The sequence below is a fragment of the Phyllostomus hastatus genome, unplaced genomic scaffold, assembly GCF_019186645.2.
Source record: "Phyllostomus hastatus isolate PE091 unplaced genomic scaffold, TTU_PhHast_1.1 phas_scaffold_585, whole genome shotgun sequence".
NCBI classification, from domain to species: Eukaryota; Metazoa; Chordata; class Mammalia; order Chiroptera; family Phyllostomidae; genus Phyllostomus; species Phyllostomus hastatus.
Genome location: NW_025334037.1, coordinates 26,431,338 through 26,455,391, shown reverse-complemented (window position 1 = coordinate 26,455,391; position 24,054 = coordinate 26,431,338). Strand labels below are relative to the sequence as shown.

The window sequence follows — 24,054 nt, the reverse complement described above, 5'->3', positions numbered from 1 at the left end:
CACGGCGTCCTTACGGTACGAGGGATAGAGGGCGCCCACAGAGAGGGCCACCTGGATGTGAGCCAGACCGAGCCAGTAAGTGAGAACAAGTGGAAAAAATCCTTGCCAGAGGATGGAATCAGTCTCAGCATCTGAGTAGCAGGGATGTGTAAAAGCAAACGGAGTGAGGAAAGATCCCTAAGGGTCTAGTGTCATTAAGATCTCCGTGAGAGACAACAATGCGAGCACTCCGTTAGTAAGCCAGAAGTCAAGGGCAGAATGATGGGGAGACCAGATGGTAATTCCCTCCTAGAAGGCAAGATTCCCGGAAAACAGAGAGGTTACAGAGCATAAACACTATAGAGGCTGAGAGACCACTAGAAAAGAATAACATAAAGCAGGCTCCAGGGAGAAATGAAATACCCATCACACCTGCAAGCAGTCCTTACTTAAATCCACCTCTAACTGGTGCAGACCAGGGGAAACGCAAGGACTGTCCGTCCCGTAGGCTGGGCGCCAACACATCCTCTTTGGAAGGAACAACCGAGGTCCTACACCCTGTAAACTGTCTCTCTCTCTTTTTTCCCTTGCTTTGGGGAGAAAGGAAGGGTAATTGGCTCTTTTGTTTTGGGTTTTTTTTTTTAGTTTACTAGATGTATTTCAAGGTTTATACATCCAGTGCCAAAGAATGCTCAATCATTCTCTAGCTGAGACCGTCACTTTCACTGAGCATGGGGTCCAAGCACGCAGAGCGACCAGCGGGAAGGTGAACACTGGCCTAGCCAGCCAGACCAGCTAGACAGATGCCAGAGAACAGCCAGGTCGCCCATAAATCCACAGAGCCGTTTCTTTTGGTAATTTCTTTGTACAGCTGAACTAAAAGCAAAGGGCATTTCTCACACCACAGTGAGCAAAGAAAGGAATAAGCAGAGTCCCTAGAACCTCCCTGTCCAACAGCAATTAGCTACATCAGGCCATTTAAATTAAAATTAATTAAAATTTGCCCTGGCTGGTGTGGCTCAGTTGGTTGGAGCGTTGTCCCGTGATGGAAGGGTGGCAGGTTCACTTCCCTGTCAAGACACATACCTGGGGATTGCAAGTTCAATCCCCAGTCCGGGTGCGTACAATCCCTGGTCTGGGCGCCTACAGAAGGCAACCAATCAATGTTTCTCTCACATCGATGTTTCTCTCTTTCCCTTCCCCCCTCTCTCTCTGAAATCAATGAAAAAATGTCCTCGAGTGAGGATAAACAAATTTTAAGAGCTTTTTTTTAATTACAAAATCAGAAAACTTTTTATTTAGAAATTATAATGAAAAGTTATACACTGAGTTTAGGCTAAAGGGCCTCTACAGGTCTGTCCAATCCCTAAGACTGGTACACGGTACTTGCCGGATGTCTCTGAAGACTTTCTGCTTAAGCAGAGCCATTAGCACAGAACTGGTGCTCTTCGCCCTCTAGAGTAGGAACAGACATGTTGGCCTCCAAGAGGGCGTCTGTGCCAGAGGAGGGTGTCCACGCAGGAGGAGGGCATGTCTGCACGACGAGACGGCCCAGACAGAGTGTCCAAGCCCCTGTGGGGTGAGGCCTTCTACTTGGGGAAGAGCAGGGAGGTGGCCCGGCACGGAATAGGAGAGCCCAAAAAGGGTGACCAAGGTCTCTGCACTGTAGGCAGGGGCAGAGGTAGCCACCGCAACCCAGCATGGGGTGCTGGTGACCATGGGGCTGGCCTCCCAGATGCCCAGGTTTGGAGGGTAGCTGGGAGCCCGGAACAGTGTCAGAGCCCAGGCGGGCTGAAAAGGGCACCCCACCAGTTGTGGGGAGGAGGATGGCAACGGTGAAATCACCCCAATGTGGGGTGTTGGAACCCAAAAAGGGTGAGGAGGGCATCTGTGCTTGGGCGTGCCCGGCAGAGGGCGGGGAGCAGCTGTAGGAGCTCCATGCGGGGAGGGGCAGGTGTTGGGTCTGAGTGACAGTAAAGAAGGCACCTGGGCAGTGAGGTGGGGGCAGTGGCAGCAACAAAATCTTGGTCACGTGGGAGAGGGCTGGTCAAATCAGTAAAGGTATGGAGGATAATGGGAACCCGATTTCTCACTGTCAGAGAAGGGAGTTCCCAGTACGGACTGGAGATACCGACAGGGGAACATGGTGTTCAGCATGCACGCATCCAGAGAGAGATTCACCCACATCGACACGGAACTAAACACAGATGTTAATGTGTGGGGCTCAGGGAAACCCTTGGGTAACACAAGGCCCAAAGGACCACGGCTTAGACTTCACTGCTCGGAAACAAAAGTCCACTTCAGAGGGGCAGTTGCCAGTGCCGCCGGATCCACCCCCCCCCCACACTGCTCCATTTCCAACACACATGTGCACACGTGAATGACCGTCTAAAACCGCCCGCCCGGTCCACGCTGGCTCCCCCTGGCCTGACAGATGGCTGACGGAGGGTGCCCGTTCCAGTTTCAAGCAAACACAGTGTTCAGGTGGAATTTGTTTTTCTTTCCAGGGCTGAAGTTACTCGCTATGACTTTCATGTTCCCTCCCAGCAGGGCCAGGATCTAAGTTTAAGTGAAACCACGCTGAGAATTTCAAGTCGCCCTCACAGTTAACAGTTGCAAACTCCCAAGTTAGTTCCTTTTAGAGAGAAAATGACAAGAATTCCAGCTGAGGCCAGCACAGCTGTGAGAAGAAGCTATCAATAGCAACAACCTTCAGCTTCCCATTGAAAAAAGAGAGAGAGACTTAAAATAAAAATAAAAAACAAAGCTCTTGCTACTCTATATAGCCCTCAAGAGATGTGGGAATTCCCTTAAAAAGCAGCTCTCACAAAGAGCAGCAGAGCCCAAACGCTGCCATAGGGTCACCCAACCCGCCGCCCGCCCCGCCCCCCACCCCGAGTCTCTGGAAAGGATGATGATGGTGGAGCCCGTCGTCTTTGCCTTATTTTTTTCTATTCTGACTTTGCTCTTTAGAGGTAGGGGTGAGGGGGTACGAGGTTGGTTATAAAAGAAACACCCCAGCTGCAGGGCCCAGCTGTGAGCTCAGATGCAGAAATCCAGGCCCTGGCCAGCAGAGGGAGGATCGTGCCCAAGGCAGCCTTGAACTTTCTGCTGCTGCCCCTGAAGGTACACCGCGTCGGGATCCAGTTAGCAAACCGCAGAACTTCAGAAACTCGCTGAGACCTCAAGTGATCTAGCTACAGATCCTAATGTCAGTTTAATTATATATAATCTATAGAGAGATTCACTATGAAAAACAGTCAATGTAGCAGTTTAAGTCTTTGAAACAAATTATTTAAAAATAATTTTTACTGTTCAGACTGATTTGGTTTTTTATTGTCTTTTTTTAACTTGTTACATTGAAATTTTAGTTTGGTTTTTTTTAGATTTTATTTATTTATTTTTAGAGGGAAGGAAGGGAGAAAGAGAGAGAGAGAGAAACATCAATGTGAGGTTGCTGGGGGCCGTGGCCTCCAACCCAGACATGTGCCCTGACTGGGAATCGAGCCTGTGACACTTTGGTTCGCAGCCTGTGCTCAATCCACTGAGCTACACCAGCCAGGGTGAAATTTTAGTTTTTTAATTTAAATTCTGCTTTATTGATTATGCTTGTTCAGTTGTCCTGGTTTTTCTCCCTTTGCTCCCCCTCCACCCAGCACCCCGCACTCCCTCAGGCTACTCCCACACCACTGTCCGTGGGTCACGTGTGCATGTCCTTTGGCTGCTCTACTCCCGGGCTGTTCTTTACATCCCCGCGGCTGTTCTGTAACAACCCATTTGTACTTCCTAATCCCTTCACCTTTTCTGTCCATGCCCCGGGCTCCCCGCTCATCTGGCAACCATCAAAATGTTCTCTGTATCTATGATTCTGTTTCTGCTCTGATAAATATGTATTTATTGCCATTTCATTGTTCATACTTTTGATCTTCTTCTTATTAAAGACCCTTTAATACTTCATATAATCCTGGATTGGTGGTGATGAACTCCTTCAGCTTTTTCTTGTCTGGGCTCTGGGTCTGACTGTCCTTCCATTCTAAAGGATAATCTTAGTTGTAGGTCCTTTCTTGCTTTTCATCACTTTGAATATTTCTTGCCAATCCTTTCTAGCCTGCAAAGTTTCTTTTGGAGAATCATCTGACAGTCTTACGGGAGCTCCCTTGTAGGTAAGTGACTGCTTTTCTCTTGCTGCTTTTAAGATTCTCTACCTTTAACCTTTGGCATTTTAATTATGACGTGTCTTGGTGTGGTCCTCTTTGGATTCATCTTGTTCAGGACTCTGTTTGGTATGTTTTCTGCCCTGGATTAAGTCTGAAGGGAAGTAAGGGTCCTAAACCATGTAAGAGAGCTCCATTATACCAGAGAGATGAGATAACACAGAGTTTAGTCCGAGCAGCCTCAGGGAAAGACAGAGGCCCAGATGCAGCCAAGCTGACCCGACAGCCCTGACCCTCGCCAGCACACTCTGCCTCGCCCAGGCCCTCTCAGCCTCCCACTGCTGACGCTGGGGTCCAGTGATTCTCTGGTGTGGGGAGCTGCCCTGAGCGGATGCCAGGGGAACCCTATGCGGAACAGCGTTCACGCAGCAGGCTGGACTGTTCTCCTTTGAAAGGCTGGCCCTTGGCTAACATACGGGAACTTTGGTTTGGGGGACGTCCCACCACGCCCAGGACTGGTGAGAACTGTGCCCATACTGTTTGTATGAACAATGTGGTTCACACTGAACACCCGCTTCCCTTCTGGGAGTCTGGAATGCTGGCACATGCCAGGCACTGACTGCCCACAGAAAAAGCCTGGGTGCTGAGTTCCTAACACGCTTCCCTGTTGGCAACATGTCAACGCACTGTCGCAACCTGTTACTGGGGGAATGAAGCCCCTCCTGGGTGACACCACTGGGAGGGACCCGTGGACACCTGCACATGTTTCCCTGGGCCTCACCCCGTGCACCTTCCCCTCCGCCCCCCTCGGACTACGTTTTGCATCCTTTTACTGTAACAAACCACAGTGAGAGCACAACGACATGCTGACTCCCGTGCGTCCTTCTGGCCAATCGCTGAAGCACTCGCCCTCGGTCGTAACTGAAACACGGCTCCGTGTGCTGCCTAACATACCCAGGGGACAGAGTCGGCCTAGCCGTTCTCGGCCCACACAGGCCTTCAGCAGAGGTTTGAGTTGAACGGGAGTGAACTGAATTGAATTAAATAATTTCCAGAAGAACTTCAGGAAAAATAAAGCAAAGGGTTAAAAAAATTTTTCAAAAAAATCACACAACTAATTTAAATTTAAGTAAATGCTCAAAGAAATAGCAAGCAGAGAAATAAACTTTTTTTCAAAAGTTTAGTTTTGAATGGACTTTTCTCTGCTTCATTATAGTTACTCATATCCAGTGCTGCATGAACATGCCAAATTAGGATACCACATACATGACAGAAATGTGTACCACCCCGAAGGGTGCAAGCTGTGCTAGCACAGAATATCCCTTCTCAATTTATGCACAGAGAGTGACAGCTGACAGGTACCAGGCTTATTCTGCGGTGGTGCAAATGTTCTGGAGTTAGACAGAAACCACTGAATTGCATCAAATCAGCCCACTGTGACCCTGAAGCTCACATAGTGTTATACGTCCATTAGACCTCAATTGTTAAAAATTCACTGAATGGTACATATTAAAGGAGTGAATTTTATGGTGTATAAATTATCTCAATTAAAAAAAGTAAAATACGTCAACTCTGGGAGTCCACTAACAGAGAAACACCCCGAAAGCAGATCTAAGCAACAAGTTCATGAACGAACTGATCCTCCTTTGCACTTCTCAGCGTCCGCACAGGGCAGAGTAGCAGGTGTTTCAGCCTCACTGGGGCCTTTTTTACGTGTCGCCTAACAAATTTGCTACGTCTGAAGTAAGCTGCATACGGTTGTCCAAGACCCCACAACAGGGCGCACCACAGAGGAAAGAAGCGCCTTCTCTCCGGAGAGGGTCTCTTCACAGAGAGTCCACAGAGGCTTCCACGGGGAAGTCTGGGATGCCTTGAGAATCGTTCTTGTGTTCCCAAATTATTGCCTCGAGACTCACTCTAAGCCTAAATGCTCTATGTACGCTTTTAACTCTCAGTCAGTGTATTTCTAGGGGGCAACGTACAAATGAGTTGCCTTCACATGGGAGCACCCGGCACACAAGTAAAGAGTTATCATCACGTTTGTTTAAAGTTCACTGACAGTCTCACCATGAATGAGCACAACTTAAACAGACTGCAGCAAAAAACAGGAGATAAAATGCCCCGCACATCCATGCTGTCAGCTCTTTCCATTTATTCACATGTCAAGAGTGCGAGCCAAGCATGTACCGAGCATGAAGGACAGAGCACTTAAAACACAGACTGGGCATCAGTTTCACGGTCCCTGCAATATCCCAAATCCAAAGGAGGGGCTCTGAGCACGTCTTGGCCACAGGGCACAGCGCGCGGAGCCCCAGGGGGGCGCAGGCTGGGGACAGGTGCAGAGAGAAGAACAGCGGGTCCGGGGCTGGGAAAGCGCCCCTCGAGCAAGTGGTACTTAAGTTGAAACCTAAAGAACAAGTGGGTCATTGGCCTGCTGAAAATGAGAAGGAAGATTTCCAGATAATAGAAAGTTTTGCAGCCCAGAAAAACCGAGAGTAAAGCTTGTTCTAAGAACTGAGAGAGAGAAAAAAAAAGCTGGAGATGGAGACAGTGGTCCAGTGACCGAGGTGCCTGAAAGACCTCTCCGTGAGTCTGGGCTTTGTCCCAAGGGCCGTGTGAAGCCAGCCGTCAGGCAGGAGGGCAGCAAAACCAGAAGCAGGGAGGCCAACCAGGAGGCCATTTCAGCAAGAGGGAGCGATGACAGTAACCTGGCGTATGGTGGGGACAGGGCAGACGGAAAGGGCAGACAAAGCTAAGGAAGACTCACCCTTCTGGTATAGAAGTAAGGGAGAGGAAAGAGAAAGGGCACCGCGTAGATTCTGACTTGGAAGGCCTGGCAGGGAGCACTGCACGCTTACTGAAAGAACACTTGGGGATTGGGGCAGGGATGGCAGCCACAGGACCCTGGGCTATAACCGATGCTTTGGTTGCTGTGACGCTGTCCAGGCTGAACACAGTCAGCACCTCACAGCACGCCTGGCTGTGCCGAGTGCAGCTTACCCTGGCCCTCTCTCTGGAAGGTCCACCTCGGCGGACAGCGGGCTGTAGACAGGGATGCTGACATCGTAGCCTTGCCGGTAAGTCCACGTGGAAAAGCCGCCACCAGCCAACAGAGCCCTGAAAGCAAAAAATTTTGTCAAACGTTAAGAAAGAAGGTCTTCACTCTGCAGAAAGGGACGGGAGTACGGTTAAGGCCTCACTTAGCGCCATGGGTAGTCTCTGCGACTGAACAAAATGACACAGAACAAAACCAACTGGACCACAGGCTGATGCACACACACCAGAGCTGAGCTCCTGCTGCAGCTCATCAATGTTATAAGGAAACAAAGTTGAACGAAATGACATTATTCAAGGACCTGCTGTAACTGAGTCACTACCAACAACAGCTCCCGAGCATTTAGTCGTCCTTCTTCCAGAAGGACACTGCGCTAAACGTCTGCCATCACGTCTCCTGGGCACCAGCTGTGCTCTGTCCCTGAGGTGCCAGCCTTCCTCCAGAGTCCCAGTAGTTTCCCCTTCCTATTTTTAAAAATATATCCAAGCCCAGAGGATACCCTCTGAATAGCCCCTCTACCACCTTATTCAGACCCCATTCACCTCTCCCAAAAGTCACACCCTGGTCTTAACTACAGTCACAGTAACAGGAGTAACAACAGGTCTGCAGAGGAGACAGGCCGGGCAGTCACTCCCCTCCTGGCTGACTAGAATCTCGGGTGATGACGGGGACAGAAAGCAGCTGTGACATCTCAGGCTGCACATGCTCCAGCTTCTCTCCAACTCCAGTTCCTGCCCCAAGCGGTTCTTCCCCCTGCCATCCCAGGGCTACGCACGAACCTGCTGCCTCTCCCTGCAGTCTCCGCCCATTCCAGTTGCTTAGGCTGGTTAACCTGGTTCCCTACACAGGAAGCAGGACCCAGAGCTGGACATTTGGTGCTTCTCACGCAGTGTGCACACACCAGCTTTTATTCTCAATTACGAAGCTGTGAACACACTGTTTTCATTGGATCTGGCGAGCAGCAGAATGGCACTTCATCAGAGGAAGGAAGCAGGTGTCGGTCACACCGGCTTTCCCTGCTCTCTGTCTTTGGGATCCCACAGCCATCAAAATCACTTCCCAGGGCAAAGTGTTGCCAGTTCCATGCACCACACCTTCTAAACCTAAATGTCTGAACTGAGAAACCACATTTTTTGCAATATTGATTGCTACCAACCCCCTCGTCCCCCCCACCCTGATGACAGCGTACATTCCCTTCCAACATGACCGGTTCAAGTTCAAAGAGTTTCAAACCACCCCTGGAAATCCCGATCTGCTTGCTTAAGCTTTCTGAAACCAAGAATTGGTTAGTGAGGTAATGTGCGGGCTAAAAAAATCACTCCAGCTGCCAGTCTACTCTGTAAAACTCAATGACTATTCTTAACACCAACATACGGTCTTGTTTTTGCTGATCAGCATTCAGCAGTGAATGCATCCAACATGAATGTGGGCAGGCTCTGCGACCACGATGGCAAGCAGACCGCAAGGGCTCCTGTGACCTCTGTGCAGAGAAGCACACGGGCAGGCAGTGGGCAGCCCAGGCACGCCAGGGTCGTGGTGATTAGGTCACTATGCCCACAGCCCAGAGGAGAGGGGTATGTGTATGTTTTATGCATGCCCCTCTCCTCTGGGCTGTGGGTGCAAAGGAAGCAGGGCCTATCACACTAATTTTTACTGTCACTCTGCCCCCGAGGCCCCAAATTGAACTCTGTTCCCGGGAGGTAAGGTAGGGGTTATGCACCGGTAATCGAAAAGCATGCAACCCCAAGTGTGTCTTATGTCACAGACCACACACTCCTGATCTCCATTCGTCATCTCAGAAAGAGCCACGACTGCCATTAGTCACACAGACCTCACACCAGCCCCGCTGTTGACAAGACTTCGACTTTAAGTCACTGTATCTTCTTCTGCCAATGTTTCCATAATATTATAATGGAGAAAATATTGTAAGCATCCCTTGCTTTACAAAACACATGTTTTACATTGACTGAAAAATGAATTTAGGAGAAGCACATTCTGTTTTCCCATTATGTATCCCAAAACCAGACATCAGTTCCAAAGCTGCAAGAGAGGAGGTAGAAAACTTGCAGCTAAAAAAGTATCGATAGGATGATCGGACGCACACCAGGCTGCGTCGGATCACCCGGGGTGTCCTCTGGCACTGGCAGCCCTTTCCCGGACTTCCTGAACTCCAGGTCATCGCCTCTGTCCCCGAGCCCCCACCCAACCCCAGGTCTCTGGTCCTCACGGTGCCCCGCCCAGGCCCTTCCTCAGATGTTCTCCCAGTCTCCCCCACCTTTCTGAGCGTCTAAACACAATTCCTCTGCAAGTCCATCCCTTGCTTTCTTTTACACCGCACATGCAATCAGGTCTTCAAATTGCTCAAATATAAAGCTTCAGGTTTTGCAAAAAGCCAACCAATTCTCTTAGTCATACAGGGTGGGACAGAAGTAGGTTCACAGCTGTGAATGCATGAAGCACAGTTTATTTATTCCTGTATTATTACTTATTACTGTATTATTTTTCCACATAAACAACTGCAAACCTACTTTTGCCTCACCCTGTATTTATTTACTACATCAAACAAACTGTAAAAAATATCTTTGAGACAGGTAAATTTGAGCAGTGGCTAGACACTGAGTGAATATTTGGTAACATTAAAGAATTACTAGTAATTTTTTAGGTGTGACAATAGTACTATAGTTAGGCTTTTCAAAGAGCTCTCAGCATGCAAATTCAAATGGAAACATTCACAAACGTAATGCTGCAGCAGCTGGGGTTTCCCTCCAGATAATCTGGGTCGGAGCGGAGGGCAGATGGGGGGACCGGCCTCGGGCTGAGATTACTGAAGCTGGGGGGGCGGGGGAGGGAGGTGCCAGCATTTCTTCTTTTGTACAGGTTTACCATTTTCCATAACAAGTGTAAATTGATAAATACACACCCACATAAAGCAGAAATTCGTGAGAGATATGTGCAAAGAGCGAATAAAAACCCAAGGTAGTAACACTACAGAACATATCTGAGAAAACAAAAGACGGTGAAGGCATTGAAAAAGTATCGTATGCTCCCAATTAAGATGTAAATATATATATTTTTACATATATATATTTAGTGTATAAAGCCACCAACAAACACATAGTATCTGAGAACAGTGATTACCTTTCGGTAAGGGGGTAAAGAGAGAGGAGGGTTTGAAAGCGTATTTGTACATTTTATTCTTTATATACTTGCACATGGTTCTGACCCTGTACAAAGAAAGTGTACGTGTATCACATGTATGGTTTTTGAAAACTGAAAGAGAAAATAAAAACAGATTTAAGAAACATGAAAGATATTCGCTGAGCAGGCATTTCTTCCGTCCCAGCCCTTGCATTTCCCCAAAGTACAATGAGTCTGAAGTGATCACGCCTCTGACTTTGGACTTCCGGAGATATAGGAGCAATCTAATCTAGCCCGTCTATTTTCTGGTTTCCGAATAATCTGACATGCAGCTCCTGCTGAAACCATTCTAAGTTCATGTTTCTTGCCTCCTCTGGCTCCAGGAATAAGAAGAATAAGAAAAATTAACAAACAGATCTTCTATTCCTCACCCCAACCAGAGGACCACCTAGGTTTCCAAATGAATTTCCCACGTGCAAAGACGGAGAAGGGACGACTACACGGTGATTCATTACTTGCCACAGGATTGCTTCTAATCACTTACAAAAACACCTGCCTTGGGGAAACAGTTTAACCATCCTGATCCTTAACACCTGAGACCTAGCAAGGACTTCGACTTTCTCCTCACTGCTTGACACTTTCCTGCAGAGAAATGAAACCTCATTTAACATATGTACTTAATAAAAATAAAATCCTTCTCCTGTGCAGATACATATACCAAAATGTCAGCAAAAAAACAAAATGTTTCAAACAGAAACAAGCCCGTCTCAAACCCAGAACGGCAGGGGAAGACACTGCGTTCCTCACAGCTCTTTTCCTCCCCCCTCCTCTGTTCTCTGGAGTACTTCCCTTCCCCAGAACCACCCAGTCCACAGAGCAGCAGCCCACTGCTCAGGAACACGGGCTGAGCACCAGGTCAGCGATCTTTGGGCTCAGCTGGTCCAACAGACCGTGTGTAGCGTGACTGCCCTCTATCGTCCAAAACGGTTTCTACATCAGCCTTGTAGAGGGGCCCTAGGGTATGTCTCTCCTGGTGATAACTGTATTTCCAGATGGAAACACAACACTGACTCTAGATAATGCTTAAAGCAAAGAGGGCTTAGATTTAATGACCTGAGGAAAAGCAGTACTAAGTGTAGATTTTCATAAATGATAACTTGGCCTCCAACAAACCGAGAACGCAGCTGGCCTTGGGCTGTTCACTCACCTTTTTCAGTAACAATGATTTTGAGTTAATGTCAACTGTAATAAAACTGATTAGAAATGAGTTCATGCATAAACTTCTAACAGTCCTATCCCTTGAGTACTGCCCAGGACTCTTATCTTGGGCCCGAGCTTTTTGCTCTCCTCAAGGTCTTGAACCCAGGACCAAAGAGGAGCCTTCAGTGGCACCTCATCCCGAGGTTCCTGGGGTGCCTCCAGCCAGAGTGCAAACGGGCGGATACACAGAGTCAATGAGCTCAAAACCATCATCATGTAATCACGGCCACCCCCTGCCACGTCTGCCTCTTTGGAAGGTTAGTTAGGGAGGAGGGGAAGGACAGAGAGGGGAGGGGAGAGGAGGGGAAAGGAAGGAAGGCAGAAACCCCACACAGAGAGAAAACGATAATGGGAGCGGTCTCCTCTCCCGACGTTGCAGACTTTGGGCCCCGCACACCCCCACCCTCTTCCTCAGTACGCCATGGCTCTACTCCGGCAAGCACTCACAGATTCAGAGACAGGTGACCCGAGCCCACGGTGACCCAGACCTTAGGGGGTGAGGGTGCTGCACTCAGAAGAGTATAACCCAGATTAAGGGGGGAAAACATGGTTTTTTAAGATGCTACGCTAGAACATACTCTGTAGTTGGTTCTCCACAGCAGATTTAGGCAGGTCTCGGGAATTCTATTTCTTGAGGAGGAAAATGCCTAGGGCAATTTTTTACTTTAACAAACAATTCTGATTACAAAGGGGCTGTCCCAGTAGGCTGAGAAATATGATTTCCTATGAACGAAGAAGTCTTAGGTTTACTTAACCCTCAGAAAGCCATCACGGTGACGACCCCAAACACACCCACCTGTCTCTGGGGACATCCAGCGCTGTGTTATAATCCGGAGGGCCTCCAGGCAGCATGTTGAACAGCAGGTGGTTTGTGCCTCGATCCCACCTGTTAGGAAATTAAACGGGTAGGAGAATTCACGCCATGATGAAGAAACAAAAACAAGGGACAGTTTACTGGGTGACGAGGAGCGAGCACCCCAACCGGACACAGGGCCACCTGCCGGGCATGCACAGCGGGCCCTAGTAAGCCCAGCGACGGGCCAGGCGTCAGCCTGGAGCCTAGAAGGGAAACACAGGTGGATGTACACCCTGGGCGTGTCCACTGCAGAACTGCTTATGATAGTGAAAACCTGAAAACTCTCCGAATGGGCACCATTGGGCTAAAAAAAAAAAACAAAAACTAAATGAAATACATTATGGAACATATGCAAAATGGAACACTATTTCCACAGTACAGCCCTTACAATTAGATAGTAAAAGAATATGAAATTATTTGAAAATATCTTCCTGAGATAGTTCAGGGAAAAGGGCAGCAAGACAGCATGCAGTAGGTGACCCCATTCCCGGCAAAAACCCACACGCGTATATTTTCATACAGAAATGACTGAAATGTAGCATCAAAACATTACTAGTGATTCTCTCAGAAACACGGTTGTGGAATGAGTCTTACACTCTTCCTTTTTTCACGTGTGTTTTTGACCTTTTCCACTAAGTATGTGTTTGTGAGTAACAGAGAGATGGGGAAAAGTATGAAAGAAAAAGTGTGGGGAGACGAGCCCTCCTTGAACCCTCCTTAGGGTCTGTGAACCCTAAGAAGCTGCAGCCCCCAGCAGCATCACTGAAGGCCGAGGCTGCTTCTCACTGGCAGGCCCAGCTGCTCACAGCACTGGCCTCCTGCTGCAAGCCCCGTGCCCATCCACACCCCCTCCCATGAGAAAAGAAACAGCAGCTGGGAGCCAGCTCAAGAGGAGAAACATCCCAGTCCCTCTCCTTCCCTTCAGTTCCCTGCAGGGTTTGGCTCCGGTCTGCAAAGTGCCCGATACCTGGAGAGCTGGGCCAGCGCCTGCGCTGTCTCCTTAATGCGGAGCGTGTTCTGGTTCAGCACGTCGATGGACGGGACAAACAGGCAGGCCCGGGTGATGTCGTCGGTGTAGTAGTCGCTGTCCGAGATGGCTGTGAGCAGTTCGTTGTACTCCCGAGAGATGGTGTTGCTGACCGGGACGCCAGAGTCATCCACGTACTTCTTCAGAGGGTAGATGTACACCTTGATCTTGTTCTTGGGGTTGAAGCCGCAGCGGTAGACATCAAAGCACGTATGCATTCTGCAGCTGAGGTCGCCCCGCTCGGGGACGAGACTGTCGGCCGGCAGCCTGACCACCGGCACATCGCGGACGCTGCGCTTCTCCAAGCTCCAGTCGCTGGAGGACTCGATGGAGTGGGGCCAGAACTGAAACACGCCCGTGGCAATGAGGCCCAGCAGGACGACGGAGAAGAGGGTGATGTAGTAGATTCGGTGCTTGGTCTTCATCCTTGGGATGAGGGCGGGACCCCGGATATTGTACTTGACCGACGCGCACATAATGACACAGACAGCCTCTTCCTCACGCTCCTGGTCACCGGGTGGAGAAAGGAAAAGAATGAAGTATTCAGAGCAAATGACCGTTGAAAGGACTTTAACTTTTAATATACCTATGTGTTCCCTTAAGTGGTTTGATGAAGTAATGAAAAAGAAATGTGAGCCTTCCTTGTATCCATGAATACATGCTGTATCATTACCATTTAATACTACATGTACTACTCAACACAAATACTGATATTTAATATAAAACTGTAACTATATCCCATGCACACACACTCACCGGAAGCACAAGCTGGTGAATGCGAGGGGCCTGAGAGGAGGGCTGACCGAGGAAGGAAAGGTGGAAGTGGAACAGCTAGGCTGCTGTTACGTGTTGTTTTTAGACACTGCCTATCATACGCTGATGCTTCATCTGAATAGACGGATGCTCGGTTACCCTAAAATCTGCTTTCATTCATTTACTCTTTCGACTCTCTATTGAGCGACTACCATGCACTATGAAGGAAACAAAGAGGAAAGCAGAGACCTCCACCTTAGAGGAACTTACGTTCTAGTAAGGCAGATAAGACTAACACAACTGTAATGAAATGCAAAATACAGAAATACCACTAGAAAAATATCAATAAAGTAAAAAGGGTATTCTTCTCTAAGGGTAACCTTCAATCTTCAGCCCTGGCAGGGGAGCTCAGTTGGGTAGAGCATCATCCCGATACATCACGTCAAGGCTGTGGGTGGTTCAATCCCCAATCAGGGCACAGCAATGAGTGAGTGCAAAAATAAGTGGAACCACAAATTAATGTGTGTGTGTGTGTCTCTCTCTCCCTCTGTCTCTCTCTCTCTCTCTCTCTCTCTCTCTCTTTCCCTCATCAATACTTTTTAAAAAAAATTTTAAAAAGAACTACTTAAATTCTTTAATCTTTAAAATGTACATTGATGTTTTATAGCAAAAGAAGTAGTTGATACACTTAGATAGAAGGAAGAAATAATGGAAGGAATGGGGAAGGAGGGAAAGAGGAAGAGGGAGGGATGGAGAGAGGGAAGGAGGGAAAGAAGGAAGAAGGGAGGGAGGGGAGGAAGGAGGGGAAAAAAGAGTCAGGGTGGTGGATCAGTCCCCTAAGACTGATGCCAACAATTCTCATCAGTGAATGTGCACACCATTTTTCCAATAAAGGGGAAATAGGTGGAATCTCCTTCCCTTCCCACTGAATCGGGTCTAGCCTTGTGACATGCTCTGACCAAGACGATATGTCAAAAGTGACATTCTGGGGCTCTCGAGTCCCAGCCTTAAGGGGCCCTAGAGTTGCTGCTTCTGTCCTCCTGGAGCCCAGCTGCCGCGCTGTAAGGAAGCACGGCTCTCAGCTGAAGGCAGCCTATACGGAAGGACCCCAGGGCAAACCATGTGAAACGGATGTGGACCATCCGACCAGGCTCTACCCAGACTGCAGAATCTTGAGCGAATATGTGACTGCTGTTGTTTTTAAGCTACAAAGCACTAGTGGGTTTGTTACTCAGCCAATAAGCATCACTGACTGATACGAAGAAAATTCTCAGTCCTCTGCTGAAAGCACATAGTTCCCCTGTAGACCACAACTTAAGGCCCTTACCGAGCAGACCGCCCCTGTCTGACGCCTGGATACTATGTAGGGAGGAGGGTAGACCCCGGAGTGTGGCTGCATCTACGCCACGGACGCACCACGTTACTGCAACACAATCCTTTGACATTCCACTCATCCAAGTCCCAACATACACAGAGGTCTCGACTCACTGATCTTTCGGAAAAGCTATTATTATAAGGGGAAATAAATAACTGAAAAGCTCATAGACTATCTCAGGGTTTACCAACCATTTTTGCTTTGGCTAAACATAGTTCTCCCCACTCACCGCCCACATGTAAAACTGCTTCCAGCAGACCTGACTGTTGCAATCATTATCAGCTTTTCGGGTAAAATGTGCTGAAAACTCATAAATGATTCCACTCGTGTCTCTCTGAGACCATGAACTGGAGTGCAGTGAGTCTGCCTGTCACAGACCAATGCATGGAAGTTCACACATTTAGGCCTAGAGATTATCATCTTTGGGGCATATACATCAGCTATTCGATAGATGCTAATTGATTCTATGACAAATAAGCAAGCACGAGAGCTACTTCACTTTTTCTGTCGTTCTAACAACCAACAGGATGTCCCCAGCCTGGCCTCTCACTCTACCGCCAGCCTCCCAGCCCCAACAGCTTTCTTGCCACTTCAGGGGTTCGGGACAAGCGCACGCAAGGAGCTGCACCGCAGTCCACCGCTCAAGCGAGAACCTCCGGCAGGCTCTCAGGTCTGTTGAGACTGACTCAGTGGTTCTCAGACTCCAAAAGCTGAGAATCACACGGGAAGCCTGGTTGAGGGCCTCGGCCCCAGCACTGGAGGCTGGTATGGACAGGCCTACAACGGTCACAGAGCCTGTTGCCTCCGCCAGCTTCTAGATGTTTACTTTCTGCAGCCGGGTTTAACATCTTCCCTAAAGTTAGTGGCTTTCAAACTTTCTTTTTTTTTTTTTAACTATAAGCTATATACAGTAAGAAACATATTTTATGTTGTGACTCAATACAGACACAGATGTGCGTGTATACATGTGCATGAGTGTTTTTAAAATAAAAGTTTCACAAAGCAATGCTTAACCTTAGTATACAGTACTAGCCATAGAACATTTGGTGACCATTGTATTTTTCTATTCTGTTATATTATCGCTTTTTAAAAAATTCTAGCCATAACCTACTAGATTAATTTACTACCCAACAATGGGTCATCCAAGTTTGAAAAATACTATTCTCACACACTTAAAGAACTAGGGTTAAGGAAACAAAAGTATTCACATATGAGCTCTATGAATTTTCATGATTTGCAGGTTAACTATAAAAAGACATTATCGCAACAAAATAAACCCAAAGATAATAGGAGAAAATGAGTAAAAGAAAAAACACAGAAATGAATTTAAAAAACAGAAAGGCTCAACAAAGCTAAAAGCTGGGTTTTTAGATATAAGTCAATATATCTGAAAACTGAGATGAAGCGGAAAAATTGTTTTGAAATATAAAATAGTCTCAAGAAGAAATACCAAACCTGAATAGTTCTATAAGATTTTAAATCTTCCTATGAAAAATATTCCAAGACTAGAATATTTCCCAAATTCTATTAAATATTCAAAAAACAGTAATTCCAATTTTATGTAAATTATTCCAGAATTCAGAAAAAAAAAGGGGGAACATTCCCCCAGCTCATTTCAGGAGATTAGTATAACCTTAATACTAAAATATAGAACAGTGATTCTCTTGCCCTGGCTGGTGTGGCTCAGTGGATTGAGTGCCAGCCTGGGAACCAAAGGGTCACTGGTTCGATTCCCAGTTAGGGCACGTGTCTGAGTTGTGGGCCCGGTCCCCAATTCTGGGTGTGCAAGATGAAACCACACATCGATGTTTCTCTCCCTCTCTTTCTCCCTTCCTCTCTAAAAATAAATAAACAAAATCTTAAAAAAAAAAAGAATGGTGGTTCTCAAGAGCACAGTCAAGGGACTCCAAAGGGTTCCCACAACCCTTTCAAAGGGTCTGAACTGTTTCATAATAATACTGACATTATTTTTCACTTTCATTACCCAGAGGCTATGTGATACGTGATACTGCAAAGACTCAATGCAGAACAAGATATGAGAATCCAACAGTCTTTTATTAAGCTTTTCCAAAAAATAATGAAAAATATCAATTCACAGATTCAAGATACTCAACTGAGCTGAATATATACACACAAAGAAAACCCCACCTAGATAAGTCAAAGTAAAGCCACTAAAAAGAAAACCAAAGAAAAATATTAAAAGCAGCCGGAGGGGGAAAAATCTATACAAAGTAGGTTAAAAAGCTATATGTAACAGGCAAACCTATAAAATATTTACAACACAACAGAGAATATCTAAGACTCCTGGAAAGAGAATGATTCCTGAAACAATATAAAAAACGCAAAATAAAAAGATAAAATAATAAATTCAGGGTTACAATGAAGAACTCTTGTTCATCAAAAGATACCATAAGGAAGTAAAAAGACTTCCTACAAACCAGAAGATATTTGCAATACATACAACCAATAAGGACTAGTAACCAGCATAAAGGACCCTACAAGGCAAAAAACAAACAAACAAACAAGAAATTGAACACTGGACAAAAGACTTACACAAATTTCAGAGGAAACAAAAATGGCACATCAACACCTGGAAAGATGTTTGGTCTCGTTCATGGTCAGGGAAAGCAAAACCACAATGAGACATCTACTGACCAGCATAGGAAGATACAAGAGTCAAACACCACCAAGTGTTGGAGGGGACCTGCAGCCACAGTCACTGTCCTGGTGGGAGTCTGCCCTGGCTCCAGAGTCCCAGAGGGTCAGCAGAAGAGCGAGAAAGGAGAGAGGGCTGATACCCACTGTGTCCGAGTCCCAAGCATCCAATGTTCCTTTCTACCTGTCACAGTATCGGTTCCTTGCCCTCCCTGCCTCTCTCCCCGCCAAATTAAAGAACCAAAGACAAAGATGGCCGTGCAAGGCGTTTACTTACTTGGAAAGTGACCTCAGAAAGCTGAAGTGATGAAGCAAGCAGGGAAGCAGAGAAGGCCAACAAGGCATGTGTTACTAAGCTGGTTGCTGCTGTGGGCAAAGGGCCCTTAGGGCTGCTAGGGACCCTCTGAAGAACCATGTGGACCACGCCTTGTCCCCCAGAAGGATGAGAGCCTAGGGCATTTATCTGTCAGCTCCTAGCCTGCTACTTGAGGGTTGCTTGGTACTGTGATCAGTTCGGAACCTGTAGTCAACAGCCCTCAGAAGGGCTGGATGTTATCCTTTCTTTGATGTACAGTCGGTCTGACAAAGAGCTGCGGTTGCCTTAAGGAAGGACTGGGGGAACATTTGTCTATACTTGCAGGGATGTTGCAAAGTTCTTCTTCAAAGAGACCCGGCCTCCCTCTCAATCCAGGGGATACAGGTCTGAAAGCTCACATCTGAAAACCAGGTGATGAATAGTGATTTTTCCGTTGCGGCAGCTGACATCAGCCTACTTGGCAGTGCTTGATTTTTTCTTTGTTATACAAGTCAAGCAGCACCCTAGTTGGCCGCCCATCCACAATGCCCTTGGAACACCAGATCTGTTGGCAGCGTGGTGGGTCAAGACACACTGGTGCAGGTCAGGCCCTGATGCCCCCTGTGGGTACTGTGTCTACCATAGCACCCACATGGTCAGTGCTGCCACCCTGAAATAGGCCTCTGCTACATCAGAATGCGATCATCTTCACAGATTCTTGGGAACCACTTCCAGGGTCATAGCTCCTACAGTCGATCCTGACTTAGGCGATCCTGGGCCAATCAGCAGCGAGCTTCTCAAAGGTGCTGGGCCCCGCACTGGGCATGCCCTATTTCCAGAGTGAGGGGTGTGCACCCTCCCAGGAACTTGGGCAAATACCACATCTCTAGCCTTGAAAAATAAATCTACATCAAATCTCCACCTCCAATCTCCTTCTGACCCTTTTCTCAATCCCCTGCCAAGAGAGTTCTGGTTTCTCAACCTTGGCACTACTGACATTTTAGGCCAAATAATTATTTTTGTGGGGAGCAGTTCTGTAAAATGTAGGAAGTTTAGTAGCACCCTAGTTTCTGCTCAATAAAAGCCAGAAGCAACCCTTCGTTGTGACAACTAAAAGTATATCCAGACATTGTCAAACATGCCCTGGGAAAGTAAAACCATCCCCAGTTGAGAGCGAGTGGTACGGGACATGCTCCAAGGGGCCTACCCAGCAGCGTATCAGGATTGGCTCTAGTTATTCTTGCTGGGTCATTAAACCCTGAATCGTAAGAAAATGCCCCCAAGGCCAACAGTCTCTCCCTTCCAGCTTGATAGTACAGGGGTGACTCTTGGTCTAGCACCCCCAAGATTCACTCTGACACATGCTCCCCCATTTCCAGCTGGTCCACATGAATCAGGCCCTACAATTCTTTCAGTACAGAAGCTAATTCCCCTGTATTTGCCTGCTTAGGCAATACTGAGATCTGAAGGGAGGGGAGGCAGATCTGAGGACAGCAGTGTCTAGCAAGGCACCTGCCTCAAGTGAGGTCTCTGCAGAGTGTCCAGGCAAGGAGAAGTTGCTCTCGTCCATAACAGAGATGTATCCATGTCTGAGGCCCAGAGGGTCTTGGGACATCTGGGAGTTTGAAGTTCTCAATGCCTGCACCCAAACATCTCCATTCCAGACCTCACTCCTGACTTGAGCAGAAACAACCTGTGTAAGTTGCGCACTGAGCTTCCGTTGCAGCTCTGCCACAATTATGATTAAAGTCAGGGCCTGACTGTCAACACAGTCCGCCCCTCGGCTACAGAAGACGCTGCCACAGAGCCTTCTGTCTTTCCCAGGATGTCCCGAGTTGGTATCTGGCTGATCTGAACCTGACCTTACCTCAAGGCCTCTGAGGGAGATAAAAAAAAAAAAAGTCAGGCAATTCCACTATTCTTATCATTACCATTTTCCACCTTTTGGTCAAGTGCTGGAGCTACCATACCAGCCCATGGTTTCCCTTTTACTGGAATGTCATCCCAGTCCACCACCGGTGAGTCCTACGCCCATGCCGCGAGAGCGCTACCAGGGCTATCCACGCCTCACTTGCCACCAGCAAAGGGGTCTTTGTTGCCACCCGAGGGTGAGTGATTCCAGTTTCACAGTACTACTCTCAGAGCCTGCTCTCTGGAGCCACTTCTAGTACCAACTATCTTAGTTTATGTTCTGCCGAACTAAGAACAAGGGACTGGTGTGCAGGGAGCTTGCAGAAGGTAATCCAAAAGGCCAGAGTGGAGTTAGGGAAGAACAGGAAGTCACTGAGTTCACTGTGGAGCTGGTGACCATACCAAGCTGGACAAATGGGGTGCCATCCGGCTGGAACCCCTCTGAAAAATGCACCTTGGAATGGTGCCTTTGAAGGAGGGGGGCCACAGCCTCTGCTGGCTGAGGTCTGTGCCATGAAATGCAAGAGCACATTTCTGAGGTACGTTCACACAGGCGAAGCGAGTTTCCACGAGTCTGTGCCAAATGGCTGAGCGATACAGCGAGCATTTGAGGTAGAATAAAAACTCAATGAAGGAGATAAGGTAAAAAGCCTTAAATGAGAAAAAGGATGAGAAATGAGGAAAATGCCCCTTTCTAAGTGGCACGTTAGAGATGAGAGAACCTTCTCGGTGAGCATCCGCATACCTTTCCCACACTTCATTACACACCTTCCACGTTATGTTAATAGTTAAGTCACTGCAAGTCTGTCCTCTCTGCTGGTTGCGATTTCCTTGTAGTCAGAGTTTTTCATTTCTGCTCGGTATTCTCAGCATCTAATGGCACGTCTAGAACACACTTCAAATAACCGTAACTGTCTGTTGAATGAATGTTTCTACCCTTCCCAGTTCTACCAGTGCACACGCAGCCCAGGGTCCAAGTTCTGAGTTATTACATGGTGATCAAATGATTCCTTTCCTTCTTGAATTAGAATTCCCAAAGCAGGGCTAAGTAAAGGCTGAATTTTCAGTGTCCACCCCTCAACACCCTCCCCTCCCCTACCACTGAGTTCCGCTGAAGAGGGAAGACCAGGAGGGATCTCCTACTAATGAATGTTTGTTCCGAGAGATACCACCACCTGGATCAGAATGAGAATTTCACAACAGAGCGCTTCAAACTTTACCCTCTTTGAACCACACCAGACCTGTCCCTGAGAAACACTGGAACTGTCTGGCTGGCTGGCAAGCACTGAGTCACTGGAAAAAGCGTAGTATCCAGATGAGATGCATTTTCTGTTCCTGGAATTATTTATTCCCAAAACAAGCCTGAATAACCTTTCTTCAGTATTTCAGACTATCTCGAGGCCACTTGGTCCAACGTTTCGAGTCACAATCTCTTCCGTTAACCTGTGCAAAAAAGCACTCACAGCTGGACTCCCAGGGCCAGTGCTACTGGAACTTAACCCAACTGTGAATGAAAACAAAGGAAGATCCGCAAAAGCAGGAAAACCTGCAATTCATTGCCTTACATGATAGAGTGCTTTATAAGTTATATTGGGACTAACCAGCCCTGAAATGGCTTCCAACTAAAAAAAAACCCCTGCCCCTTTGTTAGTGGGATTATATAATAACCAATCCAATGCATATAATTAAGTAACCAATAACTAAACTTTACTGAGGATTTACTACATGCCATGAGCTGTTTTAAGTACTTTGAGTTAACTCATGTAATTTTCCTAACAGTGGCCTGTGACAAGCTATTATTATCCTCATTTCACTCACACGGAGAGCGCAACAGCAAGGCTAGTGGATGTGGCCAAAGGCACACAACTGGAAAATGCCAGTGCTCTGATGGGGAGGATGGCAGCCTGGCTCTGGAGCCTGGCTTCTTCACGTGTGAAGCTGCCTCCCCTGATTACCTTTAAAAGCCTGGATTAGATCAATTTTTCTCTCTCCTCAATTAGCGAAGCCAGCATAACTTGACAGAAGAAAATCTATCCATTCATACCAGCATACAAAACGAGAAGGCTTAAATCTGTGGGAGCGAGAAATGATAGGAAACGAATCATATATTTTATTTCCGTGAATAGCTTTTGAGCTCTGAAATTTACAAACCAAGTCCAGTTTAAGTCCTTAGAGCACGGGGCTAATTTAGAATTAAAATCGACTCAAGCAATTATTTGAGGCTCGAAACGCATGTACAGATCTGGTTCCCACCGCCAGCAAGAAAACTCCAAATGCCCCTAGGCTTCAAGTCCACGCCTAGTCGAGACACCCTCGGTCACCTTCCCCACCTCGTCCAGTTTCCGAAATGGGCGGGGCGCAGTACACCAAGTCCGGCCCACGGCATCCAGCCACTGACCTGAATGCCCCAGACCACCGCAGAGCTCAGAGCACCAGAAATTTCCGTGGGAGGAAACAGCTCGCCGGAAGGAGGTAGAAGAGGTCACGGCGGAGCGTGGGCCCCGCGAGAAAAGGAAGATGCAGGGCCCAGGAGAAATGAAAGGAGCGGACGGGGAATAGCAGTGGACCGGGCAGACGGGTGGGAACCAAGTGCGGGGAGAGCCAGGTGAAGAAGAAGTCGGTGTGGAAATCAAAGAGCTCCAAAAGCGGTAACTCTTCGTGAGAGGCCCAGAGAAGGTAGGGGGGCCTCTCGCAGCCCTCCGGCCTCCGCACCGGCCGCGCTTTCCCGGCGGCCGGGGCCAGACTCCGCGGCGGCCCGGGGAGGCCGGAGCCCGCAGCTCGGCACCCGCAGCTCGGCACCCGCCAGCCCTTCCGCGCCGCGCTTACCTCGGCCACGGCTGCCTCCCGCGCGGCCCCGCGCTCCGTCACCGGCACATGCCGCAGGGTGTGGGCCACGGCAGCCCGATGGGGATCGCGGCCAGCGGGCGGCCGCCACCGAAGGAGCCAGGGCTGAGCGAGAGAGAAGCGCTGGGCCGGCTACCCGGCTCGCCGTCTGACACCTAGCGCACTGCGCATGCGGGAGCGGCCTGGGCCCGCGCCCCCTGCTGGACAGGAGGAGTCAGGGCACCGCTTTTCTCCTAGGCAGGCGTCAAGCTCAAGTTCCACACTGAAAATCAAAGCCAGGCAGCCTCGTTTATAATTTTGAAGAACTTCAAACCGAAACAACGAGGCAGCATGCTTCACTTACAAAACTTTTAAAACAGAAAAAAATGTAGCATTTCATTATAATCAGTACTGGTGAGTGTGCGACATCCCTGGAAGGCAATTGGCAGTATCCATCAAATATAAAATGCGGTACCCTTCCCCCCAACTATCCCTGTATTAAGTTTACCCTATGGGTATTCTCAACAGTGTTTATCAAAAATATTCATTGCAGTACTATTTCTAATAATAGCAAAAAACGATACAATCAAAATAAATGATTAGGATGGAATAATTCAAAAATGCATATATGTGTTGGCATGGAATTATCTTCTAGTTATGTTCATACGAAAGCATGGTCCAAAACAGTAGGCAAGTATGATCCCTTTTATGTTAAAAAAAATCAAGAAATATATATATAATATATATACACACACACATATATATACATATAC

At 47.8% G+C, this 24,054-nt stretch overlaps 1 protein-coding gene across 1 annotated transcript in view; it reads right to left on the bottom strand.

The window, feature by feature from the left end:
* EXT2 (exostosin glycosyltransferase 2) overlaps positions 1-23,456 on the bottom strand; it is a 127,407-nt gene extending 103,951 nt beyond the window's left edge. Inside the window, exons 1-4 of the mRNA XM_045825600.1 lie at positions 23,285-23,456; positions 13,410-13,975; positions 12,383-12,472; positions 7,134-7,250 (exon numbers count right to left, since the gene is read on the bottom strand). Coding sequence (XP_045681556.1) covers positions 7,134-7,250; positions 12,383-12,472; positions 13,410-13,945 — 743 coding nt within the window. The 5' untranslated portion in view covers positions 13,946-13,975; positions 23,285-23,456. The remainder of the gene's footprint in view (positions 1-7,133; positions 7,251-12,382; positions 12,473-13,409; positions 13,976-23,284) is intronic.
* Positions 23,457-24,054: the final 598 nt, after the last annotated feature.